The following is a 22,885-nucleotide window of genomic DNA, read 5'->3' as shown; positions in this document are numbered from 1 at the left end:
TAACAGAAAACAGAAAGTTGGGATAAATGGGTCATTTTCTGGTTGGCAAACGTTAACTCGTGGGGTGCCGCAGGGATCGGTGCTGGGGCCTCAACTATTTATAATCTATATTAATGACTTGGATGGAGGAGCTGAGTGTAATGTAGCCAAGTTTGCTGATGATACAAAGATGGGTGGGAAAGCAAATTATGAGGAGAACACAAAAAAATCTGCAAAGGGATATAGACAGGCTAAGTGAGTGGGCAAAAATTTGGCAGAATAATAGAAAAACAAATTGCTATTTAAGTGGAGAAAAATTGCAAAGTGCTGCAGTACAGAGGGACCTCGGGGTCCCTGTGCATGAAACACAAAGTTAGTATGCAGGTACAGCAAGTAATCAGGAAGGCAAATGGAATGTTGGCCTTTATTGCAAGGGGAATAGAGTATAAAAGCAGGGAAGTCCTGCTACAACTGTACAGGGTATTGGTAAGGCCACACCTAGAGTACTGCGTGCAGTTTTGATCTCCGTATTTAAGGAAGGATATACTTGCATTGGAGCCTGTTCAAAGAAGGTTCACTAGATTGATTCCGGAGATGAGGGGGTTGACTTATGAGGGGGTTGAGCCTATACACATTGGAATTCAGAAGAATGAGAGATGATCTTATTGAAACGTATAAGATAATGAGGGGGCTCGACAAGCTGGATGCAGAGAGGATATTTCCACTCATAGGGGAAACTAAATCTCAGAATAAGAGGCCGCCCATTTAAAACTGAGATGAGAAATTTCTTCTGAGGGTTGTAAATCTGTGGAATTCTCTGCACCAGAGAGCTGTGGAGGCTGGGTCATTGAATATATTGAAGGCGGTGATAGACAGATTTTTGAGCGATAAGGGAGTAAAGGGTTATGGGGAGCAGGCAGGGAAGTGGAGCCGAGTCCATGATCAGATCAGTCATGATCTTATTCAATGGTGGAGCAGGCTCGAGGAGCCAAATGGCCTACTCTTGCTCCTATTTCCTATGTTTCTTATGTTTATCCCTGAGCGTCCACTAACCCAGGCAGGGCTGATTCAGCCATCCTGCAGAAGGCTGCATTTCTTTACAAGAACTGAGTTGTGCCTGTGAAGAGGTAGATGGAGAATGGCTGAGTGACTCACTGAAGCCGCTGTTCAGCATCCTCTCTATGAAAGCACTCACTCAGTCTCCTGCTCTGTGGTGCTCTGGATCAAACTCCTGTCAGCACTGCCACGAGGATTTCAGTGAAGTGCAACTGTGGATGTTTTCAGTAAAAGTGTCAAGTCAACAAGATTTATTTTCTTTCCACCCCAATGAAGATAGAAAGTTTAAAAAATCAAAAAAAAATCCAAGTGGAACAATAAAAACTAAGATTTTATTAAATGACGAAGTGATCATAGATTAATTCCACAATTTATATAAAAGGAATGACTCTCCGTGTCCTTGACCTATTTGTGTGAACACAAACTTTGTGCATCACGTATTGGATCGAACAAATCATTTATTCCAAGGGTGCCATAAACACAGTTGAATAAAAAAATTCGTCAAGAAAATGAAAAGTGTAAGGGACGAGCGACCAACCAACGAACATTATAAAGTACGCAACATGAAAGACCTGTACCTGCGCCATTGATGGAGTAGTTTAGTGTCATGGGCTTGAAATGGATTATGTTCCTCAGAGAGGTGGCCACTCACAAGGAAAACTTTTAACAGGAAACACAAATCCGCAAATGCAGACACGGTATCCAGCTCAGCACCAGGAAATTCAACCAACATTATGCAGAAATTCATCTAACATTACTCAGATGGCATGATCATGGTCCCAACAGCCCGGGAGTTATAATCTTCCGTGGAGTGTTTGATCATGCATTTACATGAAGAACCTTCAATTATGTTCTTAATCACATATGCACACAATTTCTTTTCAAGGAATTCAAACAAAACATTAAAACTACCTTGGTAGAAGACTATTCCATGCACTTAATTAGAGGTTGAATCTCCATTATCCAGAACCCTCGGGACCTGGCCTGTTCTGGATAAGGGATTTTTACGGACAAAGGGTGGTCACGTTAAATTGGATGGTACACAGATACTGAGCGAGGGGATATCGGGGCTGGCTGGCTTGGGACTGGGAATGCAGCAGAGAGATCATTGGGGGGGGGGGGGGGAGAAAGAGGATCGTGGGGTCAGGCCAGCGATTGCGGGAGTTGGCAGCGAGGAAGGACTTCAATTTGTTCACGTCGGAGTTTTGTGCATGCACCACCCGGTGGCCGGAAATAATTCTGGACGAGGGGTGGTACCGGATAAGGGAGTTCTGGACAAAGGCGTTCAACCTGTATCAGTACACTGGAAAATTGTGCTAATTGCACATCCCACAATACCCATCATACCATAGAATCATACAGCACAGAAGGAGGACACTCGATCCATCATGCATGTGCCGGCGCATTGAAAGTGCTATCCAATTAGTCCCACCTCCTCGCTCTTTCCCCATAAACCTGCAAATGTTTCCTTTTCAAGCATTTATCCAATTCCCTTTTAAAAGTTACAATTGAACCTGCTTCCACCGCCCTTTCAGACAATGCATTCTGGATTAGAACTCACTCATTGCTTCATACTGATGGAATACTTTTCAGAAAAAGGTTGATAATCAGGCATTGGTGTCTGAACTACTTGTCAACATTGTACACCATGTCAACATTTAAAAATAGGTTTACTAGGTGACTGTAGAAAGGGAATAAAGGAATTATGGGAATAGAGGAAGGGCAGGGAACATGGGATTAGAACTACAGGGTACTGCTATGTGAAGGATAAACACCACTATGGATTTCTTGGGCTAAGTGGTCTGTTTCCATGCTCGAATTTCTATGCAATACTTCATTATTCTGCTATAAATGAAAATATAGTGGTCGATGATATCCTGACTGCTTTTGAGGGTTTGACAGAATACTCTTGTGAGATTGTGTCATGCTGAAACCAAATTGCTGGTTTACTGCTATGTGTCATTCCCTGCAAAACAGAGAAGTTTTGCTGTACTGAGTAACACAACAGTGGGCAGATAACATATAAAACTGAGAGAAGATGATCTGGGTAACCTGCATCAAAAGGGTGGCTATAATCAAGTGCATGAGTCTTCCTTGAAGAAAATTAAGCTCAGCATTGTCTCTGTAATGTCATGCTTTGATATCTGTGTTGCAAAATATTGTTGGGATATCACAAAGGTCTTGAAGGACCCAAGGGTGTGCACAATGGTTTATAAAGTCAAAACAAATTATAATCAAGACTGAAGTTACCATAGGTGCTATACACAATCAGTTTGATCATTATAGTCGTCATCTTGACCACTCCTAACTATTTTTGTTGGTCACTTTTTTTTCTTTTAAGGTGTAAATAAAAATTCTCCCCTTCCTCAAAGATCTGCCAAAGCTATCAGCATCATCATCATCATCATCATAGGCAGTCCTTCGGAATCGAGGAAGACTTGCTTCCACTCTTAACACGAGTTCTTAGGTAGCTGTACAGTCCAAAGCAATAGAGCTTCCCTGAATGACGAGGTGGGAAGATGACCTGCTCCCAGTGCAGCTTTATGAATGGCCCAATGGGAAATACATGAAAATGGCACAGGACTCTTGGCTATGCTCTTCAGCCCTTCACACTGGAGGCTGGCAACTATGTGAGCAACTACAGACACAACCCTTCATTCCATGAACAGCCTATTCCTCTATCCACGAGTTAATTTCCAACATGGCAAATGGATTTTTAAACTGCTAGGATCCCTAATAGAATAAAGTATCCAAGCAACATTACCATAATCCTCTCCTCGCAGGATCTCTGGAGCAATGTAATTGGGAGTACCACAGAAAGTGCTGGTTGTGTCTCCAGGCCTCAGACCTTCCTGTAAGTACAGCGAGGGATCAATTGTAATCATAATTCAATAATTTACACTGGTAAAGTTAGCCAAGGTGTTGTTTTTCCTAATCTCTGTCACATTCTTTGAAGATAATGCATCCATGAGAATGAAATACAGAACAGATTTCATTAATGGTGTTCTTCAAAACACTGCCATTTAAAAAAAAATGCCATAGAAAAATATTCCCAATCCTAAAAAATGCAATTCATTTTCAAAGGCTGTTCAGGTTCCGAGCGACCTTCTCTTCTCTTTCTTTTTCTGCTAAAATATGGGTCACAAACTGCTCTAGGATCCCTTCCAATGCTACTCCACAATAAAAGGGATGGGGAGGAACAGAGGAATGCTGCAAGGCAAACCAGATCAAGGTCCTCTTGCTGTCTGATTTCCCAAGATGGATCATGCCACTGCTGAATAGTGTATCATCAAACTGAACCGTCAAAGAACTGGAAGAACATGCCGAAAGCAGTCAAGTGGCTTCACATCAAATTCAAAAACAAAACTCTCGACATGTACATCACTCAAGCACTGGACCAGCCTGAGCTAGCACCTTCTCTGCTTATACTTCAAAATGATTTGTTCAGCATCTATTTATATGATTTATTTGTTTCATATGAAAACTCGTGCAGAGGAAAGGGTTGCTGACCCTTGTGCTGGTGCTCTCAGGATGGGGATATCTTACCTTACACATTCCATAGTCTGTCAGTTTAATGTGTCCTTCAGAGTCTAGCAAGACATTGTCCAGTTTCAAATCTCTGTAAATTATCCCATGTTCATGAAGGTAGTTCAAGGCCAAACTGATCTCTGAAGAGTAAAATCTGCCATGCATGAAAGAAAAGTTTAAGTCTCTTGTAAACAAAAAATGGGCAAAATGAAAACACATCTAGCTAGAAACAGAAGTCAGCTTCATTTATCTACCTCTACAGTCTTTAACCAATCGGTATAACAACACTGTGCAGTGGTTGCACAGTCGTCCTCTTCCCTGCAACCTCAGCGTGCTGAAATCAATACAGTGTTCAACCCATTCTTTCCCAGGACCTCAAAACAGTGGAGCTCCTTACCCCTTGGTCTCCGCTTGCTCCAACAATCTCTGGGTTTTTGCAACCTAAGCTTGGCATCAGCTAACCAGCACTTCTTGATTTACCCGATCTCCCATCCTACCCTTTTAAGCTTTGGTGGTGTCCTGCACCGTGGACCTTGGCCCATCAACTAGATTTCTCAAATTAAAAAACCTCTAGGGCTCTTGCGTTTAGTCTGCTGAAGTCATTTAGCTTAAGAATGGAATACAGTGAAACCCATAAAAATGGACACCCCCCCAAAACATGGACACTTATTGACAGCCTCAAATAACTTACAAGCTACACCGTGAAACCACAGACACTCACAAATTATGGACAACCTTCAATGCAGCAAGTCCATTTTACAGCTTAAAACACAGGACCCACAGGTCAGTGCAAGGCAGCGGGCGAGAGAAACGGCTTTTGTGGAATAGACATCTCTTTACCCAATATCCATAGTGGCAGAGAAACGTCTCTATCTCTGGGAGTAAAAGCTGGCACGGCTCTGTCCCAGGAAGAGAGTGGTTTCTCTGCTGCTATAGATGCTGGGTAAAGAGCTCCCCATTATACCTCACCTTCAAGTGCCCGCTGCACCGGGCCCCACCGTGTAATTTCCCACCTCCGGCCCGTTGGCATCACTCCCACAGGGAGCCGGGACTGGCTGTTCAGAACTCTGGGAAGCAAGGAGCATGAGCAGTGATATCAGGAACAATTGAGGGTTGGGAGTCAGATGGAGCTCGGGAACTGGGGGAAGCTCAGTTGTCGGCAATTGGGGGAGGACCACAGGAGTTGGGTGGGAGTAAAGCTCAGGAACGGAGATTGCTGGGGTCGGGGGGGGGCGCGGGTCTCAGAAATCAGCAATTGGGAGGCTTCAGGAGTTCGATTCGGGGAGAGATGGGAAGCGAGGAGTCTGGGGAATGGGGAGAGGAGTCGTCGTCCAGAATGGGGGTCTGTGGTCAAGTGTCTCATGATCGGACATCACATGATCAGATGAGGTGGGATCAAATCTCCAGGGATTCCTCTAATCAGAGTTAGCAACCCTAGACATCTCACTCCACCTGTACATCAGGAGCTGCTAACAGCCTCCTACCCACCTCCCAGCACTTCAAACATGAGCAGCTGCAGCACACTGAGGGAGAGGATCGTGGACAGGGGTCTGCCCGACATTAATCCCGCGCCCAATTTGGCTGGGATCTCCCAGGCACCGTGGCCGTCAGCAGCCTGCTCATGCTGTGCAGGTTGCCAACGTAACACATCCCAAGATCAGGACAGCCCTCCCTCAATGGAGAAAGACCCCCGGGATGGCAATGAACTGGGAAACCCAACAAACAGAAGACAGAATGTTGGCAGGGTTCCAGAATTAGGCACAATGCCAGGTGAGGGCGGACCAAAGGAACGTTGCAGGAGATACAGCCAATCCCGGAATATTAAGCTCAACTGGTTTATTGCAGATACAATGACCATTTTGAAAATAAGGACACCTGCAAATAAAGGACACCTGATGCAAGTTGCTTCGGAGCCCCTAATTTACAGGTTTCACTGTAGTTCTGAGACAGATAGAAATCGCAGCCCAATCCCTCGAACGCACCTGGCATGTTCTTCCGGAAGCTTTCGTTGCCTCTGCATATGAAACATCAGATCCCCACCATTCACATATTCTATGACAAAAAACAGCCTGCAACCAAATAATTGAAATCAACCATTAAACCAGCCACAATTTCTTGATTATTCGATGGACAAAATCTTCAACTTCACAAGTATTTTTAATTTTTTTATTTAGAATTACTCCTTCCACCATTAGAAGGAAAGTTACTTTATTACTTTTTTAAGGATTTACTGGGAAGGTAATGTGGGTTGAAAAGAATTTTGAAAGACTACGCATTAAAACATACACCCAAAGGCTCGGAGCCTGTGGGAAGTCATTTCTGCCATGTTTTACTCCAAATTAGCAAATGCTTCATCTCAATACACTGAAACGGTAAAGGCAGCAATGAAACTTAGCACCGAGATTTTTTCAAATCATTCATCGCCATCAAATCAAACTAGTATAAAAAAACTAAATTCACCTAAGGAAGAAACATTGGGATTCGGGGTTATTTCCTAGCCACTGCAGCTGTCACAGCAGGCGGTAGAAGATCATTCGCATAGAACACAACATATAAAATAGGAGCAGGAATAGACCATTCGACGCCTCAAGCCTGCTCCTCCATTCAATAAAATCATGGCTCCACTTTCCTGCACTATCCCCATATCCCTAGGTTTCCCCTAGAGTTCAAAAATCTGTCATTCTCAGCCTTGAATATAATCAACATGGCGAATGAAGGCCAAGAAAGGAGGTGCACAAGGAAATTATCTGCAACACAACTGTAAAAACATTGCATTTACATTTTTTGATCCACCCAGTTTCCTCCTCTGTGCAAAGCAGTGAACCATGCGGAGGAATGACCCCACAGGTGGCTACAAACCTCTGGCATCTCCTGCAAGTGGCCATTTTACATGTGGGTTCAGATGGCGAGCGTTTGTGAGCTAATCGACTGCAGGGCACATCACGGCGGAGTACAATATTGTCAGACATCCCCACAGATACACATTCTTCTTCTTCGTCAGTCCCCCAGAGTCGAGGGTGACTTGCTTCCACACTAGGAGTTTTAAAGTGACGCATGAGTCCAATGCGGGATATACAGACTCTATCACAGGTGGGGCAGGTGGTGGTTGATGGGACGGGTGGATGGGGTGCTTGGTTTGTCGTACGCTCCTTCCGCTGTTTGTACACATTATAGTATGTAGCAATCACCAATGGAGATCATAGGGTCAACTTTATTTTTTCTCTCCCCATTCCAGGGAAGATGGAGCACACTGTAGTATCGCTACTCCATCCCTAGCTAACAGTGCAATCCAGGCATCAATTCTGGGCTCATCCTTTGTCTGCACCACACCAGTAACCCACTACAGCAGCAGGAGAGCTACATGTTTAAGAAAATCTAGAAGTAGCACCCCGTTTCAGTCCAGGGAGGTAGCTTTTCCTTCTTTCTTTAAAAATAGAACCACTCTGTCCAATGTGCTCTCTCTTCTCGTTTACCTTTTTTGTGCAATGCAGCAACTTGAAGAATCCCCCTTTTAAAAGGGATCCCGGATGTGGTTCGAATCTGCCCTGATCAGCACTGCTTAATGGTAACAATTCTAGGCTATTAGGCTCTCCCAAATCGAGGATTTCAAACATGCTAGATTATATATTCTGAGAACAGTTTCGTCATTATAATGGTGATAGAAGCTATCATAGATGGTATGCCCTATTTAAATTATACTATAAAGTTCCTACTACGAGTATACTCAGTTCACAACAGTGAAATCTTGAAATACAATATCTTGACCAATATTTATCCCTCAAACACCACAGATTATCTGGTCATCATCACATTGCCATTTGTGGGAGCTTGTTGTGGGCAAATTGGCTGCCGCGTTTCCTACATTACAACAGTGACTACACTTCAAAAAAGTACTTCATTGGCTGTAAAGCGCTTTGGGGACGTCCGGTGGTCGTGAAAGCAAATGTATAAATGCAAGTCTTTCTTTATTACAGCTGGATACAAGTTAATAATTCGGAAGTTAGAATTGAGAGAGTCTGGCAGAACATTTCACTCAAAGGGTATAAAGTTGTGGAATAAGTTACCAGGAAAGGTCACTGAAGTTAGTAGTATAAGTTTATTTATGCGGATATTAGCTACAAAAATAGGAAATCCCTAAAACCTATTATGTAAAACACCAATCCAGACTACAGTAAAGAGTCATAAGAATCACTCAATCCAACAGCTTGTCTGAGCAAAACACACACACATTAGTTGGAATCTCATTTCACATATTTACACTGCAACAAAGCCAGGACACAGCTTTTGGAATCTTATCCCACCTGCTCTCGGTCTGGAAGCAGGAATGCAGTCCGACAAGGAAGGGGTGATTTGATGCCTGCTCAAACACGTGCTTTTCTGTCTGCACCCAATCGATATCCTGTTAAAACGAAAACAAACTCCAGATCAGGAAAAATTCATATTTCACTCCTAACTAAACATAACTTGTTAAATAAAGGAGTTTTCAGAACAATCCCTCCCTCCAAAAACAGAGATAGTATTAAGGGGATCTAAAGTTAATAGAATTTTAATTTAGCATGGTAAAACAGTGTGTTGAAACATTAATACGCAGGCCAGAAACCTCTCACACAAATTACAAAAATGCAAACAAAAAGGTGGATTCAATCATATATACAAATCTAAATAATTGAGACATGCAAAAAAAAGTTAAATACTCAAAAAGGTGAGCATGATAAAGTCATCTAAATAAAAATTAAATCATCTAAATAAACATTCATTTACTTAACATCTAAAAGAATTAAAAGAATGGGTAAATAAGAGCTAAAAAATAAAGTGAAAATTCATAGAGAGAAACGACAAAGAACACAATGAATAAAGGGAATAAAGAAACAAAAAAGGGGTAATGAAAGGGTGAGGTCACATACCTACCGCTAACATTTCCCATGCACAAACGAAGGTTTTTATTCCTTGGAATTTAGATGGTTATGGGGCGATTTGATCGAAGTTTTCAAGATATTAAGGGGAATAGATGGGGTAGGTAGATAGAAACTATTTCCCCTGGTTGGAGATTAGAGCCAGATGTTTCAGGAGTGAAATTAGGAAACACTTCTACACACAAAGCATGGTAGAAGTTTGGAACTCTCTTCCATAAACGGCAATGGATGCTAGATCAGTTGTTAATTTGAAATCTGATTGTTAACCAAAGGTATTAAGGGATATGGGGCAATGACAGATATATGGAGTTATGTTGCAGATCAGCCACGATCTCACTGAATGGTGGAACAGGCTCGAGGGGCTGAAAGGCTTCCTCCTGTTCCTATGCTCACCAGCCAGAGACCATTATCCATCTCCAGTATAAACATCAGACATGTGATTAGTGTCACAGGGCTGTGCCTGCAGACACTAACTTGCACAGACAAAACAATTCAAAAATTTGTTTCAAAAGTAACAACTTAAACATTTTACTGAGGTTTTTTTTTGAAACCCATAAAATCTCAAGAGACCAGTCAAGTTCTTTACAGTATTTAACATTGACCATCACTGCAGATGGAAACACAATGCCCCTATTCAGAGCCACAAGCTCACTTACAAGTACTGACCAGTCTAAATTATTATAATTTCCCCTTACTGCAAATCAATCTAAGGATCTCCGATTTGCACTGCAATAGACCAGAGACTGTGCAGACTCAAACGCTGCATAAGAATTCAAAATAATCAGGAGCTGCACAGCCCAAACTTGACTTCTCCATTTCAAATACCACTCCCTACCACTTCCCTATCTGAGATCAACCAGTTATCTGCATGAATGACTGGAGACAGGGATTTGGGAAAGAAAGGATTCAAGAAAGACGTCAAGTGATGCAAGTTAATCATGTAGTTGTTCCACCCCTCCCCAGATAGTAGCTGTCTACCTCAAAGATGGGATCCAATTAGCCAAGGCTCACAATGAACACCCACTCTGCATCCACCACGAATTTAAACCAGATGTAGGAAAGGGACTTTTTCTTTCAAACTGAAAATCTGAATCTCATGCCTTGGATTTCATTCCTTATAGTATGCTTTAGTGGAGGTGAACCTACTTTGTATTCGCGCTCACGTTCTGTCATAGAAGCTATAGTATTATGCACCGTACCAATATGATTCAACAGCTTGAAGGCCAGTAGAAAAAATGGATTCTTTCCAAACAGTAATTAAAAGAAGCTGTTCAGATTAGTGACTCTTCTCAGTATAATAAGATATCTGTACGGGTGTTTTCCCATGGCCAGAAAGTTGTCAGGAAACCCAGAATGTTATTCAGCTTTGCAGGGATACACTGGGCACACGGCCACCACGTCCTTGGTAATTTTGATCCCTGGCCCCCTCGCAAGCTGAACCCAAGAAAGTCGCATAAAACCTCCTTTCTTTGCAAGATTGGCAAGCAACTGAACTTTTCAAGATTTCTTCCACGAAAACCTTTCGAAGATTTTAAAAACCCTTAATATTTTCAAGGAAGAACTTTCTTGACATTCAATTTGCGAAGTGTTATCAATTCCTAGTTCTACAATTTTTACGTTTTCAAAATCTAGCCACTGCAACAAGATTAAATGGTTCTCACCTCATCGTCGTTAACCAGTTCCTTCTTCACAACTTTCATTGCGTAAATGCGTTCCGTCTTCTTTAGTCGAACGAGGAGGACTTTGGCATAGCTGCCTCTCCCGATGACACGGATTAGATCGAAATCCGGAACGCCTAAACTGGAGGGAGCTTTTCCACTTTCCCTGCTGCTCATGGCCTGTCAGGAAAAACAGCAGAGTCCAATATCAGCTTGCTCTTAAATGCAGCAAAATCATGGATCTGAGCAAGACTCCAAATAAGGTGGAGGCAGCAGGCCAATTCAACGGCCTCTCTTACAGAGAGCCTCATCTACATTTGCAATGTGTATTCAGAGCACAAACAGCATTCGCCAATATAACGCTCAATAAATCTACAAGCCAACTAATCAACAAAAACACATAGTCTTTAATCTTTATTGGAATGTTTAAAGTTAAATTTGGTCTGATCCAACACAACTGCTTGGTGAATCTACATTTGACACAGAATTCCAATTGTCAATGTTGCTGCATTGCAGCAGAAAGGAGTCTGGAGAAATACATATCTGTTGTAAACATTATGATCCAAGTGATACCCCATTTCAAGCTTTCTGAGTATATGGAAACTGTCCCATTCATTTTTAATAAACACTCTCCAATTCCTTTTATTGATTATTTAAATTTGTGCTGTCTCACAAACAACTGTCAGTGAAAACAATCCATCACTGTTTACCTGATCAAAAGTCTCCATAAGCTTTATGTGAAAATTTTACAAAATGATAAAACTTCTGACAAATATAATAAATGTATGAGATTAAAATAAAACTTGCTGGCTGTGGAACGCTTTGGAACATTCTGAAGACATAAAGGTCTCCGTTTGATAATTGCTCCTGTGAAGGGCCTTGGGATCATTGCTCCTGTTAAGCTGCGCAGTCATGCCACTGCTCAATGGCGTTATAATGGGGAAAAATGCACGTGCATGGTAATTTGAATGGGCCGCGCAGCCCCTTAAAGAGGCCGTGCGCCCAAAAACAAATTAGTGGGAACATTGCATGGATGTTACTACTTTAAAGGTGCTATATAAATGCAAGTTGTTATTGTATTGATGAGTTCCTTTTTTTAAAAAAAAGAGTGGCATCACAAAAAAAAAAATCAAACAATTAAAGACTTATTACGATCCATTTTTGAAATATTTCTGCTTTAACAGCAAGTGCTAATGACATTGTCAGAGGTACTGATCTGGTAAGGTGACTCAGTTTGACATGATGAACGAACTGAACATACAGGTTTACAACTGTATCTCTACAAATAACACTTCAGTTCCATAAGTTATAGAATGATCGAAGGCCAACCCAGCCATCGTTCCTGTGCCAGCTCTTTGAAAGAGCTAACCAATTATTCCCCACTCCCCTGCTCTTTGCCCATAACACTGCAAAATTCTCCTTTTCAAGTATATATCGAATTCCTTTTGAAAGTTACTATGGAATCTGCTTCCACCACCTTTTCAGGCAGTGCGCTCCAGATCATAACTCGCTGCATAAAAAAATTCTCATTTCCCCCTGGGTTTTTTGCTAATTATATCTTAAATCCGTGTCCTATGATTACCAACCCTCCTGCCAGTGGAAACAGTTTCTTTCCATCTACTTCAGTTATGTGGAAGGATTGGAGAAGCTGGGGTGGTTCTCCTTAGAGCATGGTTAAGCGGAGATTTGATAGAAACCATGATGGGTTTTTGATAAGAGTAAATAAAGAGAAACTGTTCCCATTGGCTAAAGAGTCAGTCACCGGAAGACACAGATTTAGGTTGATTGGCAAAAGAACCAGAGACGGCATGAGGAAACATTTTATTTTACACCGCGAGTTGGTGCGATCTGAAATCCACTGCCTGAAAGCGTGGTGGAAGCAGATTCAGCAGTAACTTTCCAAAGGAAATTGAATAAACACTTGAAGGGAAAAAAAACTGCAGGGCTATGGGGAAAGATGAGACTAATTAGATAGCTCTGCCAACGAGCTGGCACAGGCACGATAGGCCCAATGGCCTCCTTCTGCGCTGCATGATTCTATATTTTTGAATACCTCTTTAAAATCTCCCTTCAGTCAGCCTCACAAACTTCTTCAAACCAATAACCGCACTGCACTCCCCCACTTACTGTGTAAAGAAAAATATTTTATAAAGCTGCAAAATGGATGCCAGAAAAGGGCATTCAACATCTGCCATACTTTGCAACCATTTGATGTTCCCTACCATCCCGTACAAATCCTGACGTTGACATTCACTCTTTCAAAGGGAAGCTGACAGTTAGACTCCCCTCTTTAACAAGGTTCCAGCTCTTAACAAGTTACAGTATTTTAGAACGTTAAATGTTAACAAGTACGTAAGCATTGGTTCTGTACCTCCTTCTCCTCGCCAACATGATCCAGGTTTTCTTGGCTGGAAGACTTGTATGGAATAACTGCAGACAGCATAGAGCGAGATACATTGTCAGGATTTCAAAAAGCTCACTAGTTGTAAAGTATTAAACTGCTGTAAAAAAGATTTTTATTCCTTATGACATTCAATGAATACAGTTAGTTAATTTATTGCAGCAATTGTTCATAGTTGGAAACAAACTCCAATGAGGGCACATTAAAAGTACAGTTCACATCGTTTATAACCATTGCGAACATGATTTGCCCACAATGCATGATGGGCAATATAATAGGGGCAGTGTTAAAAATTTTAAAATCATTCCAATTGCAGTTGGCAGAGAGTTCAGTAGAATGGTGCTGCTGGAAGAACAATTCAGTTAAAAATGACAACCTCACTTATTATTAAGAGGCAATGGCTGTACGAAGAAGTTGAGAAACTGAAAGACACCAAGAGAATTGGTGAGGGCGGCCGACAGTTTAGTCCAACATGACTTCAAATCTCATTGAAATAATGGACTTAAAGCATATTGCTACTTATAAAAATTCATTCATAGGGGAGTAGATACCTCACTACTCCTCAGAGAGAACAGTTATAATTCACACTGCGGCATGTGATAAAGATAGGTGAAACATCAATAAAGAACACAGCAGGTCTGCCGGTATCGAAACGAGAAAAGATGGGCTCTTATTTCAGATGATTGTACATCTGGATATTACCAACTTTATTACAAACAGCAATGATTCAACGAGTGATTTAATCCATTTCATTTAAGCTGATGGGACTGTAAGCACAAATGGACTGCAAAGGTCAGTTTGCCCAAAATAAATGGAGCTTTTAAGATGCCACAAATGGCAACTTTGAAACGGTCGTTAATTTTTGGCCGATATTATTAGTGACTGCTAATGTTTCCGTTAAGCTGCACGCCCATAACGATCTGGAGGTCCCGCACAGGCTGATCAACAGCTTTATACAGGTTGTACCGCTCCACCGGAAACATCCGTGGTTCGGCATTAGTTGGGCCTGAGGGAGAGGAGGGTTCATTTAAAAAAAGGTTTCATCAGCGATCAGCTGGAATGGCCGTCAGTCAGCCATTGTGTCGGGCTGAGGGAGCTGCCCACAGGTTTCCAGCACGCACACACAGGAGCCCGGAAGGCTGTCGACAGAAAAGGGATTTCTTTATTGCCTTGTAATATGGTCAGTACAATATTATTGGAATGTAGCTTTCAATATGGTCTATGCATTGATTTTGCTTTCTCTTTGAAATGTGATAGTCTGGATGTTAATGATATAAAGGTTTAATATTGGGAGCAATATTTTATACAGAAATTGCTTGGATTTGAATGAGAATCATTTACTTTCACTTTGAACTCAGCTTTTCATCTTTTCTGGTATAAACAGCCTAAAATGAAAAGGTTTTCTGCAATTCGCAAGGAGGTTAAAATGCTACCTAGAGATTTCCATTTGGAGTGCTTTCAGGTGACTGCTAAAGAATTGTGAATAAATGATTCATAACAACATTCTCTTTTTGCCGATTTTGTATTAACCAGCCTTTATCTTCTAACTCATGGTGGTATTATCAGATGTCAGATATGATGGTTGCAGTGATCTCCTGTGGTTGGGAAAATTCTCTGTTCCGGCACCGGTCAAGTCCCGAAGGTGCGGACCAGAGAGGTCCAACTCTAATGGAAAAACCGCACGTGCGATTATTTGAATGGGCCGTGCACCCAAAACAAAATAGCGGGAACATTGGCGACCTTCCATTTATACACATGAACGTTGCAAGTGTTGGGGACTGTAATACAATGCAGTTGCTGCAGCTACACATCTATCCCAGAATGAGGGGTTAAATTATCAATAGAACTAGCAAATATCATGCTAACCACTTGCCAAAACAATCTTCCCAATATCCTCAGCTACAGCTTCCATAAGCCTCCAAACTGGTGACCATGAAAAGACTGATCAGTCACACAAAGGTTGCCACATAAAAGGTTACTGCACAAAATAAAAGTTCACGGGCTTGGGGGTAATATATTAGCATGGATAGACGATTGGCTAACGAATAAAAAACAGAGAGTAGGGATAAATGGTTCATTCTCGAGTTGGCAATCAGTAACCAGTGGGATGCCACAGGGATCAGTGCTGGGACCCCAACTATTTACAATCTTTATTAACGACTTGGAGGAAGGGACCGAGTGTAACGTAGCCAAGTTTGCTGATGATACAAAGATGAGAGGAAAAGGAATGTGTGAGGACACAAAATCTGCAAAAGGACACAGACAGGCTAAGTGAGTGCGCAAAAATTTGGCAGATGGAGTATAATGTTGGAAAGTGTGAGATTATGCACTTTGGCAGAAAAAAATCAAAGAGCAAGTTGTTATTTAAATGGAGAAAAATTGCGAAGTGCTGCAGTACAGCGGGACCTGGGGGTAGTTGTGCATGAAACACAAAAGGTTAGTATGCAGGTACAGCAAGTGATCAGGAAGGCCAATGGAATCTTGACCTTTATTGCAAAGGGGCTGGAGTATAAAAGCAGGGAAGTCTTGCTACAGTTGTACAGGGTATTGGTGAGGCCACACCTGGAATAGTGCGTGCAGTTTTGATTTCCATATTTTCGAAAGGATATACTTGCTTTGAAGGCAGTTCAGAGAAGGTTCACAAGGCTGATTCCGGAGATGAGGGGGTTGACTTATGAGGAAAGGTTGAGTAGGTTAGGCCTCTACTCATTGGAATTCAGAAGAATGAGGTGATCTTATCGAAACGTATCAGATTATCAGGGGGTTTGATGGGGTGGATGCGGAGAGGATGTTTCCACTGATAGGGGAGACTAGTAGAGGGCATAATCTTAGAATAAGGGGCCGCCTATTTAAAACTGAGATGAGGAGAAATTTCTTCTCTCAGAGGGTTGTGGATCTGTGGAATTCACTGCTTCAGAAAGCTGGGACATTGAATAAATTTAAGACAGAAATAAACAGTTTCTTAAACGATAAGGGAATAAGGGGTTATGGAGAGCAGGCAGGGAAGTGGACCTGAGTTCATGATCGGATCAGCCATGATTGTATTAAATAGCGAAGCAGGCTCGAGGGGCCGTATGGTCTACTCCTGCTCCTATTCCTTATGTACAAAGGCAATGGTGCAGCCTCCGACACAGATCTCAGCTCAAGAAGTGGTGGAAGGCAGACAATTTACAGCAGTCCCATGGAGGATGAATTTACCAATCAACAAAACCACACCATTTGAAATGCATTTTGTTTACAAAAAAACTGTTTAAAAAAAAAGTTAAAGTGTCACTGAATGCCCTATTTCAGCATTTTCCGTTTTGCTTCAGACTTCCAGCATTTGTAGTTTCCTCTTTATCTCACTGGGATTACAGACCATTTGTATAGATGGTCACCTTATTTGGAAAATACAGAGTCCATAGACTGCAGATTAGGCAGAAGGCACGCAGCAGGTAACGAAGAGGAAAAGGGAATATATCAGCCAGTTTGAGTAAAATCACTGAATGTAGCAGGCATATGAATCTGTGCCAGCATGGGGCGAACACAATCTTCCCTAATTGAGACACCAAAGTAAAGGTTCATCGTGCAAGGTTAGAACAAGTACTTATAAGAGATTTGATATTAATGGAGAAGCTGTGGTTATATAATGCCAAGCTTAGAAGAAAGGGAAGACGAGGGAAATAAAGGTTTCCGCACCTCAAAGTTTCTAGAAAAGAATGAGTTTGGAGAAATGTGCGGTAAGTCTCAATTGCAACAGTGAAATGCAGGGAGGACCAACAGTAGGATGGCATATTTGGAGTTTAGCTCAGAGAAGCACCAACTACATCAATGCAATAGAAATAAAAAACAAGTTTGTGAAGTAGAGAGAGATTGAAGCTGAGAGGGATCGCCTATTAAATGGCAAGCCTGCCCTGCAGTACAAGAGAGGTGCGAAAAGCGCCTCTCCAGAAATGAGAGCAATATTTTAGTCTTAGTTGGACTGTGACTTGAGTTAAGAATTGTTATTGTAATTAAGTGTATAGTGGGGAAAAAATATGTTTTGTATGGAGAGTGTAGCTATGGTTGGTTGATAAAGTGGAGAGGTCATTATTATTTGAAGGGAGGACAGAACCCTGGGGAATTCTTGAGTTAATGAAAAAAAAGAGTCAAAGGACGAGCCATTAACTATGAATAGATGAGACAAATGAGAAAAAAATAGATAACCACGAACAACAGAGTTTTGCTGGAAGATTATGACATCGCAATGTGTTTAGAAGTGCACTGTCAGAGTCAAACTAAAATTGAATTGGAACTAGTCTGAGCAATTCCAAGCAGCAAATAGTGGGCAGATTTTAAAATGAATCAAACCTCTGCACAAATCTCCCTGGATGATGTCAACTTTCGCGCTCCTCCAATGACCGAGTGGATAAAACTACTGCCAAGGTTACTGCTAATTCATAAAAAGCAGATAGCCCCACATTCAATTCCCGTGCTGTACTGAGTTAGCTTATCTCTGCAAGGCCAGCAACTGGGGTGCGACAATTGACTTCAACATTCCCACGCTAAGCAAGAGAAAAATCAGCCATGATTCTCACCCCTAATTCAAAAAATAAATACAGATGAGAAGGCTGTTCGTCTGATCTTAATTTATCCATCCAGAAAGATCCTCAAGTCTCTCCATTTCAGCATCAAATTTATTTTCCTACGTTCCAAGGCTTTCACCTCCACTACGCTATCTGGAACTCCATTATACAGGTTGAGCACTTGTGTAAGAAAGAACTTCCTGGCTTCAGTTCCAAATTGTACTTGTTACTCTCCAGCGATATCAGGCGTGTACACACAAGTGCGTGCGCGCTGATATTCAATAGCATGCTGGCACTCACTGCCTCAACTCTCGCGTGAAGCATGTTCACTTGGGAGGAAGGGTGTGTACGGAACTGCACCAGTCAGAGGCAATGCCTCCGGGAAAGGAGGGGGGAAAAAGGAACTAAATTGACCATAAAATAAATTCTCTTTCTTTCAGAGGTGGTAGAAAATGGGCAGCAGCAGATTGGCCACCTGTTATGCACCACACCCGATTAGGCAAATTGGGCAGGGTGTATAGCGGACCACTAAACTGTGCCCCCCACCCCCCTCAGGTGTCCCACCAGCACTGAAACAGAAAATCTAACCTACAACATGGTGGCAATCACAAAAGATCTGAATTGAGTGCCAAAACTCAAAATTCTAACGAAAGTAAAAGGGAAACTGAATCAATAATTCATATTAGAAAGTAAATGAATGCCAAAGTAAACTATATAAAGTTTGTGGCTCCTAGTTTTTAAAAAGAGTTCAGAATTCAAAACGTATAACATCCAGGATAAAATTTGACAACATTTTCTGTAATCAACCTGAAGCAAAGATCCTAAAGATTTATTTCTAATTAGATCCTTTTACCTGAGAGGCATTAATTGGTAAATTAAGTGCAAAATACACAACCAAAGCCATCTGGAAGCGTGCCAAGAGGTGAAATGCACTCGAAGGATATGGCTGTCTAAATAAACTGCTGAATATCCTAGCCGCTCAATTAGGTTGAAGATATACAAAATGTTAGAATGATATGATAAAACAACAAGAGGGAAGCCCAAGTAGGTTTTTTTTAAAAAAAGGCATCTAAATGCAAGAAGTACAACCCTGGCACTTTACCAGTCATGGATTATTCTCAACATTTTTTCTAAACAATATGTTGTGTAAACTGTATTTTCAAAATTTGCATGTGACTCATCATTCCAATCCTGCCATATCCATTCTTTGTTTAATGGAAGTGCAAACTATTTCCAAATGAACAAAGGAAAGGAAAAGACAAACTGGTCCATTACGCATGACCCATCCTGTGATGGTGCAAAATCCACGCACCAAGTATCATAGAATGGTTACGGCATGGAAGACGACCATTCGGCCCATCGAGCCCGTGCTGGCTCTCTGCAAGAGCACTTCAGCTGGTCCCACTCCCCCGCCCTTTCCATGTAGCCCCGCAATTTTTTTTTCCCTTCAGGTACTTATCCAATTCCCTTTTGAAAGCCGTTATTAAGGTTGCTTCCCACCACCCTTTCAGGCAGTGCATTCCAGAGCCTAACCACTCACTGGGTAAAAAAATGTTTTCTTATGTCGCCTTTGGTTCTTTTGCCAATCACCTTAAATCTCTGTCCTCGACCCTTCTGCCCTGTTGGCCCCTCATGATTTTGAGCATCTCTATCAAATCTCCTCTCAATCATCTCTGCTCTAAGGAAAACAACACCAGCTTCTCCAGTCTATCCATGTAACTGAAGTCCCTCATCCCTGGAATCATTCTCATTATTCTTTTCTGCACCTTCTCTAAGGACTTCACATCCTTCCTAAAGCCCAGAATTGGACACAATACTCCACTTGAGGCCGAACCAGTGTTTTATATAGGTTCATCATAATTTCCACGCTTCTCTACTCAGTATCTCTGTCCATGAAGCCCAGGATCATGTATGCTTTTTAAAAATCGTTTTCTCAACCTGCCCTGCCACCTTCAATGATTCGTGCACATATACCCCCAGGTCTCTCTGTTCGTGCACCCTTTAGTTTATATATTTTCTCCTCATTCTTTCGACCAAAATGTACCACTTCACACTTTTCTGCGTTAAACTTCATCTGCCACGTGTCTGCCCATTCCACCAGCCTGTCTATGCCCTCTTGAAGTCTATCACTCGCCTCCTCACTGTTCACTATACTTCCAAGTTTTGTGTCAGCTGCAAATTTTGAAATTGTGCCTTGTACACCAACATCCAAGTCATTAATATACATCAAGAAATGCAGTTGTCCTAGAACCGACCTCTGGGAAACACCACTGTATATCTTCCTCCAGTCCAAAAAACAGTTCACCATTGTTCTCTGTTTCCTGTCACTTAGGCAATTTTGTATCCATGCTGCTACTGTCCTTTTTATTCCACGGGCTTCAACTTTGCGAGCAAGCCTATTGTGTGGCACTTTATCGAACACCTTTTGGAAATCCATGTACACGTCAACCGCATTGCCCTCATCAATCCTCTCTGTTATCTCATCAAAAATACTCAATCAAGTTGGTTAAACACGATTTGCCGTCAACAAACCGTGCTGGCTTTGTTTAATTAATCCACACTTGTCCAAGTGACTGTTAATTTTGACCATGATTTTTGTTTCTAAAAGCTTCCCCACTACTGGGGTTAAACTGACTGACCGACTAGTGGTTGCTAGGTTTATCTTTACACCCATTTTTGATCAAGGGTGTAACATTTGCAATTCTCCTCTGGCACCACCCCCGTTTCTAAGGAGGCTTGGAAGATTATGGTCAGTACCTCTGCAATTTCTTCCTTCATTTCCCTCAGCTTCTGAGGATGCAACTATCTGGTCCTGGTGACTTTAAGTTCAGCCAGCCTTTCGAGTACCTAGTCTTTATCAATCCTTTTAACTTCAAGTTAACTATCTTTGATTACTTGCTGCTCTTTGGCTCACTCCCTCGAGGTGCATTAGGAGAACACAAGAACATAATTAGGAGCAGGGTTAGGCCATATGGCCCCTCGAGCCTGCTCCGCCATTCAATAAAATCATGTCTTAACTTTTACATCAACTCCACTTTCCCACCGTTTCTCCATATCCCACGATTCCCTTAGTGCCCAAAAGTCTTCAATATAAATTGACTGAGCCCTCTGAGATAGAGAATTCCAAAGATTCACAACCCTCTGAGTGAAGAAATTGCACCTCATCTCAGTCTTAAATGGCCAACCGCTTATCCTGAGACTATGACCCCTAGTTCTAGACACTCCAGCCAGGGGAAACCACTACCACCAAGCCCTCTAAGAATTTTATACATTTCAATGAGATCACCTCACATTCTTCTAAATTCCAGAGAATATAGGTCCATTCTACTCAATCTTTCCTCATAGGCCAGCTCACAGCACAGGAATCAATTTAGTGAACCTCCGTTGCACCCCCTCCAAGGCAAGTATATCCTTCCTTGGGTAAGGAGATCAAAATTGTACACAGTACTCCATGTGTTGCTTCACCAAAGCCCTATATAATTGCAACAAGACTTCCTTACTTTTATACTCCAATCCCCTTGCAATAAAGGCTAACATACCATTTGCCTTCCTAATTGCTTGCTGCACCTGCATGTTAATTGTGTGATTCATGTACAAGAACACCCGAATGTCTCTGAATACCAACATTTACTAGTCTCTTGCCTTTTAAAAAATATTCTACTTTTCTATATTTCCGACCAAAGTGTATAATTTCACACTTCCCCACATTATACTCCACTCTGCCACCTTCTTGCCCACTCACTTTCCCAGTGCACATCCCTTTGAATCCTTTTTGAGCCCTCCTCACCGAGTGTAATGTAGCCAAGTTTGCTGATGATACAAAGATGGGTGGGAAAGCAAATTGTGAGGAGGACACAAAAAATCTGCAAAGGGAGATAGACAGGCTAAGTGAGAGGGCAAAAATTTAGGCAGATGGAGTAAAATGTGGGAAAATGTGAAGTTATCCACTTTGGCAGAAATAATAGAAAAGCAAATTATAATTTAACTGGAGAAAAATTGCAAAGTGCTGCAGTACAGAGAGATCTGGGGTCCCCATGCATGAGACACAAAAAAGTTAGTATGCAGGTACAGCAAGTAATCAGAAAGGCAAATGGGAAGTTTGCCATTATTGCAAGGGGAATAGAGTATAAAATCAACTGTACAGGGTATTGGTGAGGCCACACCTAGAGTACTGCGTACAGTTTTGGTCTCAGTATTTAAGGAAGGATATACTTGCATTGGAGGCTGTTCAGAGAAGGTTCACCAGGTTGATTCCGGAGATGAGGGGGTTCACTTATGAGGATAGGTTGAGTAGGTTGGGCCTATACACATTGGAGTTCAGAAGAATGAGAGGTGATCTTATTGAAACTTATAAGATAATAAGGGGGCTCGACAAGGTGGATGCAGAGAGGATATTTCCACTCATAGGGAGGGAGGGAGGGAGGGGGGGAGAGAAGAGGAGTGGGAGGGAGGAGGGGGGGGAAAAGAGAAGAGGAGTGGGAGGGAGGGAGAGAGAGGAATGGGAGGGAGGGAGAGACAGGAATGGGAGGGAGGGAGAGAGAGGAATGGGAGGGAGGGAGAGAGGGAGGCAGGGAGGGGAATGGGAGGGAGGGAGAGAGGGGAATGGGAGGGAGAGAGAGGAATGGGAGGGAGGGAGAGAGAGGAATGGGAGGGAGGGAGGGTGGGGGGGGGGGAAAGAGAGGAGAGGAGAGGAGGGGGTGGGAGGAGAAAGAGGAGAGGGAGTGGAGGGGGGAGAGGAGAGGAGAGGGAGTGGAGGGGGGAGAGGAGAGGAGAGGAGTGGAGGGAGGAGAGGAGTGGAGAGGAGAG

At 42.2% G+C, this 22,885-nt stretch overlaps 1 protein-coding gene across 2 annotated transcripts in view; it reads right to left on the bottom strand.

The window, feature by feature from the left end:
* The window catches only part of prkci (protein kinase C, iota), a 162,418-nt gene that overhangs the window by 20,324 nt on the left and 119,209 nt on the right, over positions 1–22,885 (bottom strand). For both annotated transcript variants that reach the window (XM_070883809.1, XM_070883811.1), the window contains 6 exons: positions 13,506–13,564; positions 11,138–11,314; positions 8,865–8,962; positions 6,546–6,632; positions 4,582–4,717; positions 3,800–3,887 (listed from right to left, as the gene is read on the bottom strand). In XM_070883809.1, coding sequence (XP_070739910.1) covers positions 3,800–3,887; positions 4,582–4,717; positions 6,546–6,632; positions 8,865–8,962; positions 11,138–11,314; positions 13,506–13,564 — 645 coding nt within the window. The remainder of the gene's footprint in view (positions 1–3,799; positions 3,888–4,581; positions 4,718–6,545; positions 6,633–8,864; positions 8,963–11,137; positions 11,315–13,505; positions 13,565–22,885) is intronic.

Source organism: Pristiophorus japonicus, chromosome 6, assembly GCF_044704955.1.
Source record: "Pristiophorus japonicus isolate sPriJap1 chromosome 6, sPriJap1.hap1, whole genome shotgun sequence".
Lineage (NCBI taxonomy): Eukaryota > Metazoa > Chordata > Chondrichthyes > Pristiophoridae > Pristiophorus > Pristiophorus japonicus.
The sequence above is the reverse complement of the archived record's forward strand: the minus strand, read 5'-3'. Positions and strand labels throughout refer to the sequence as shown.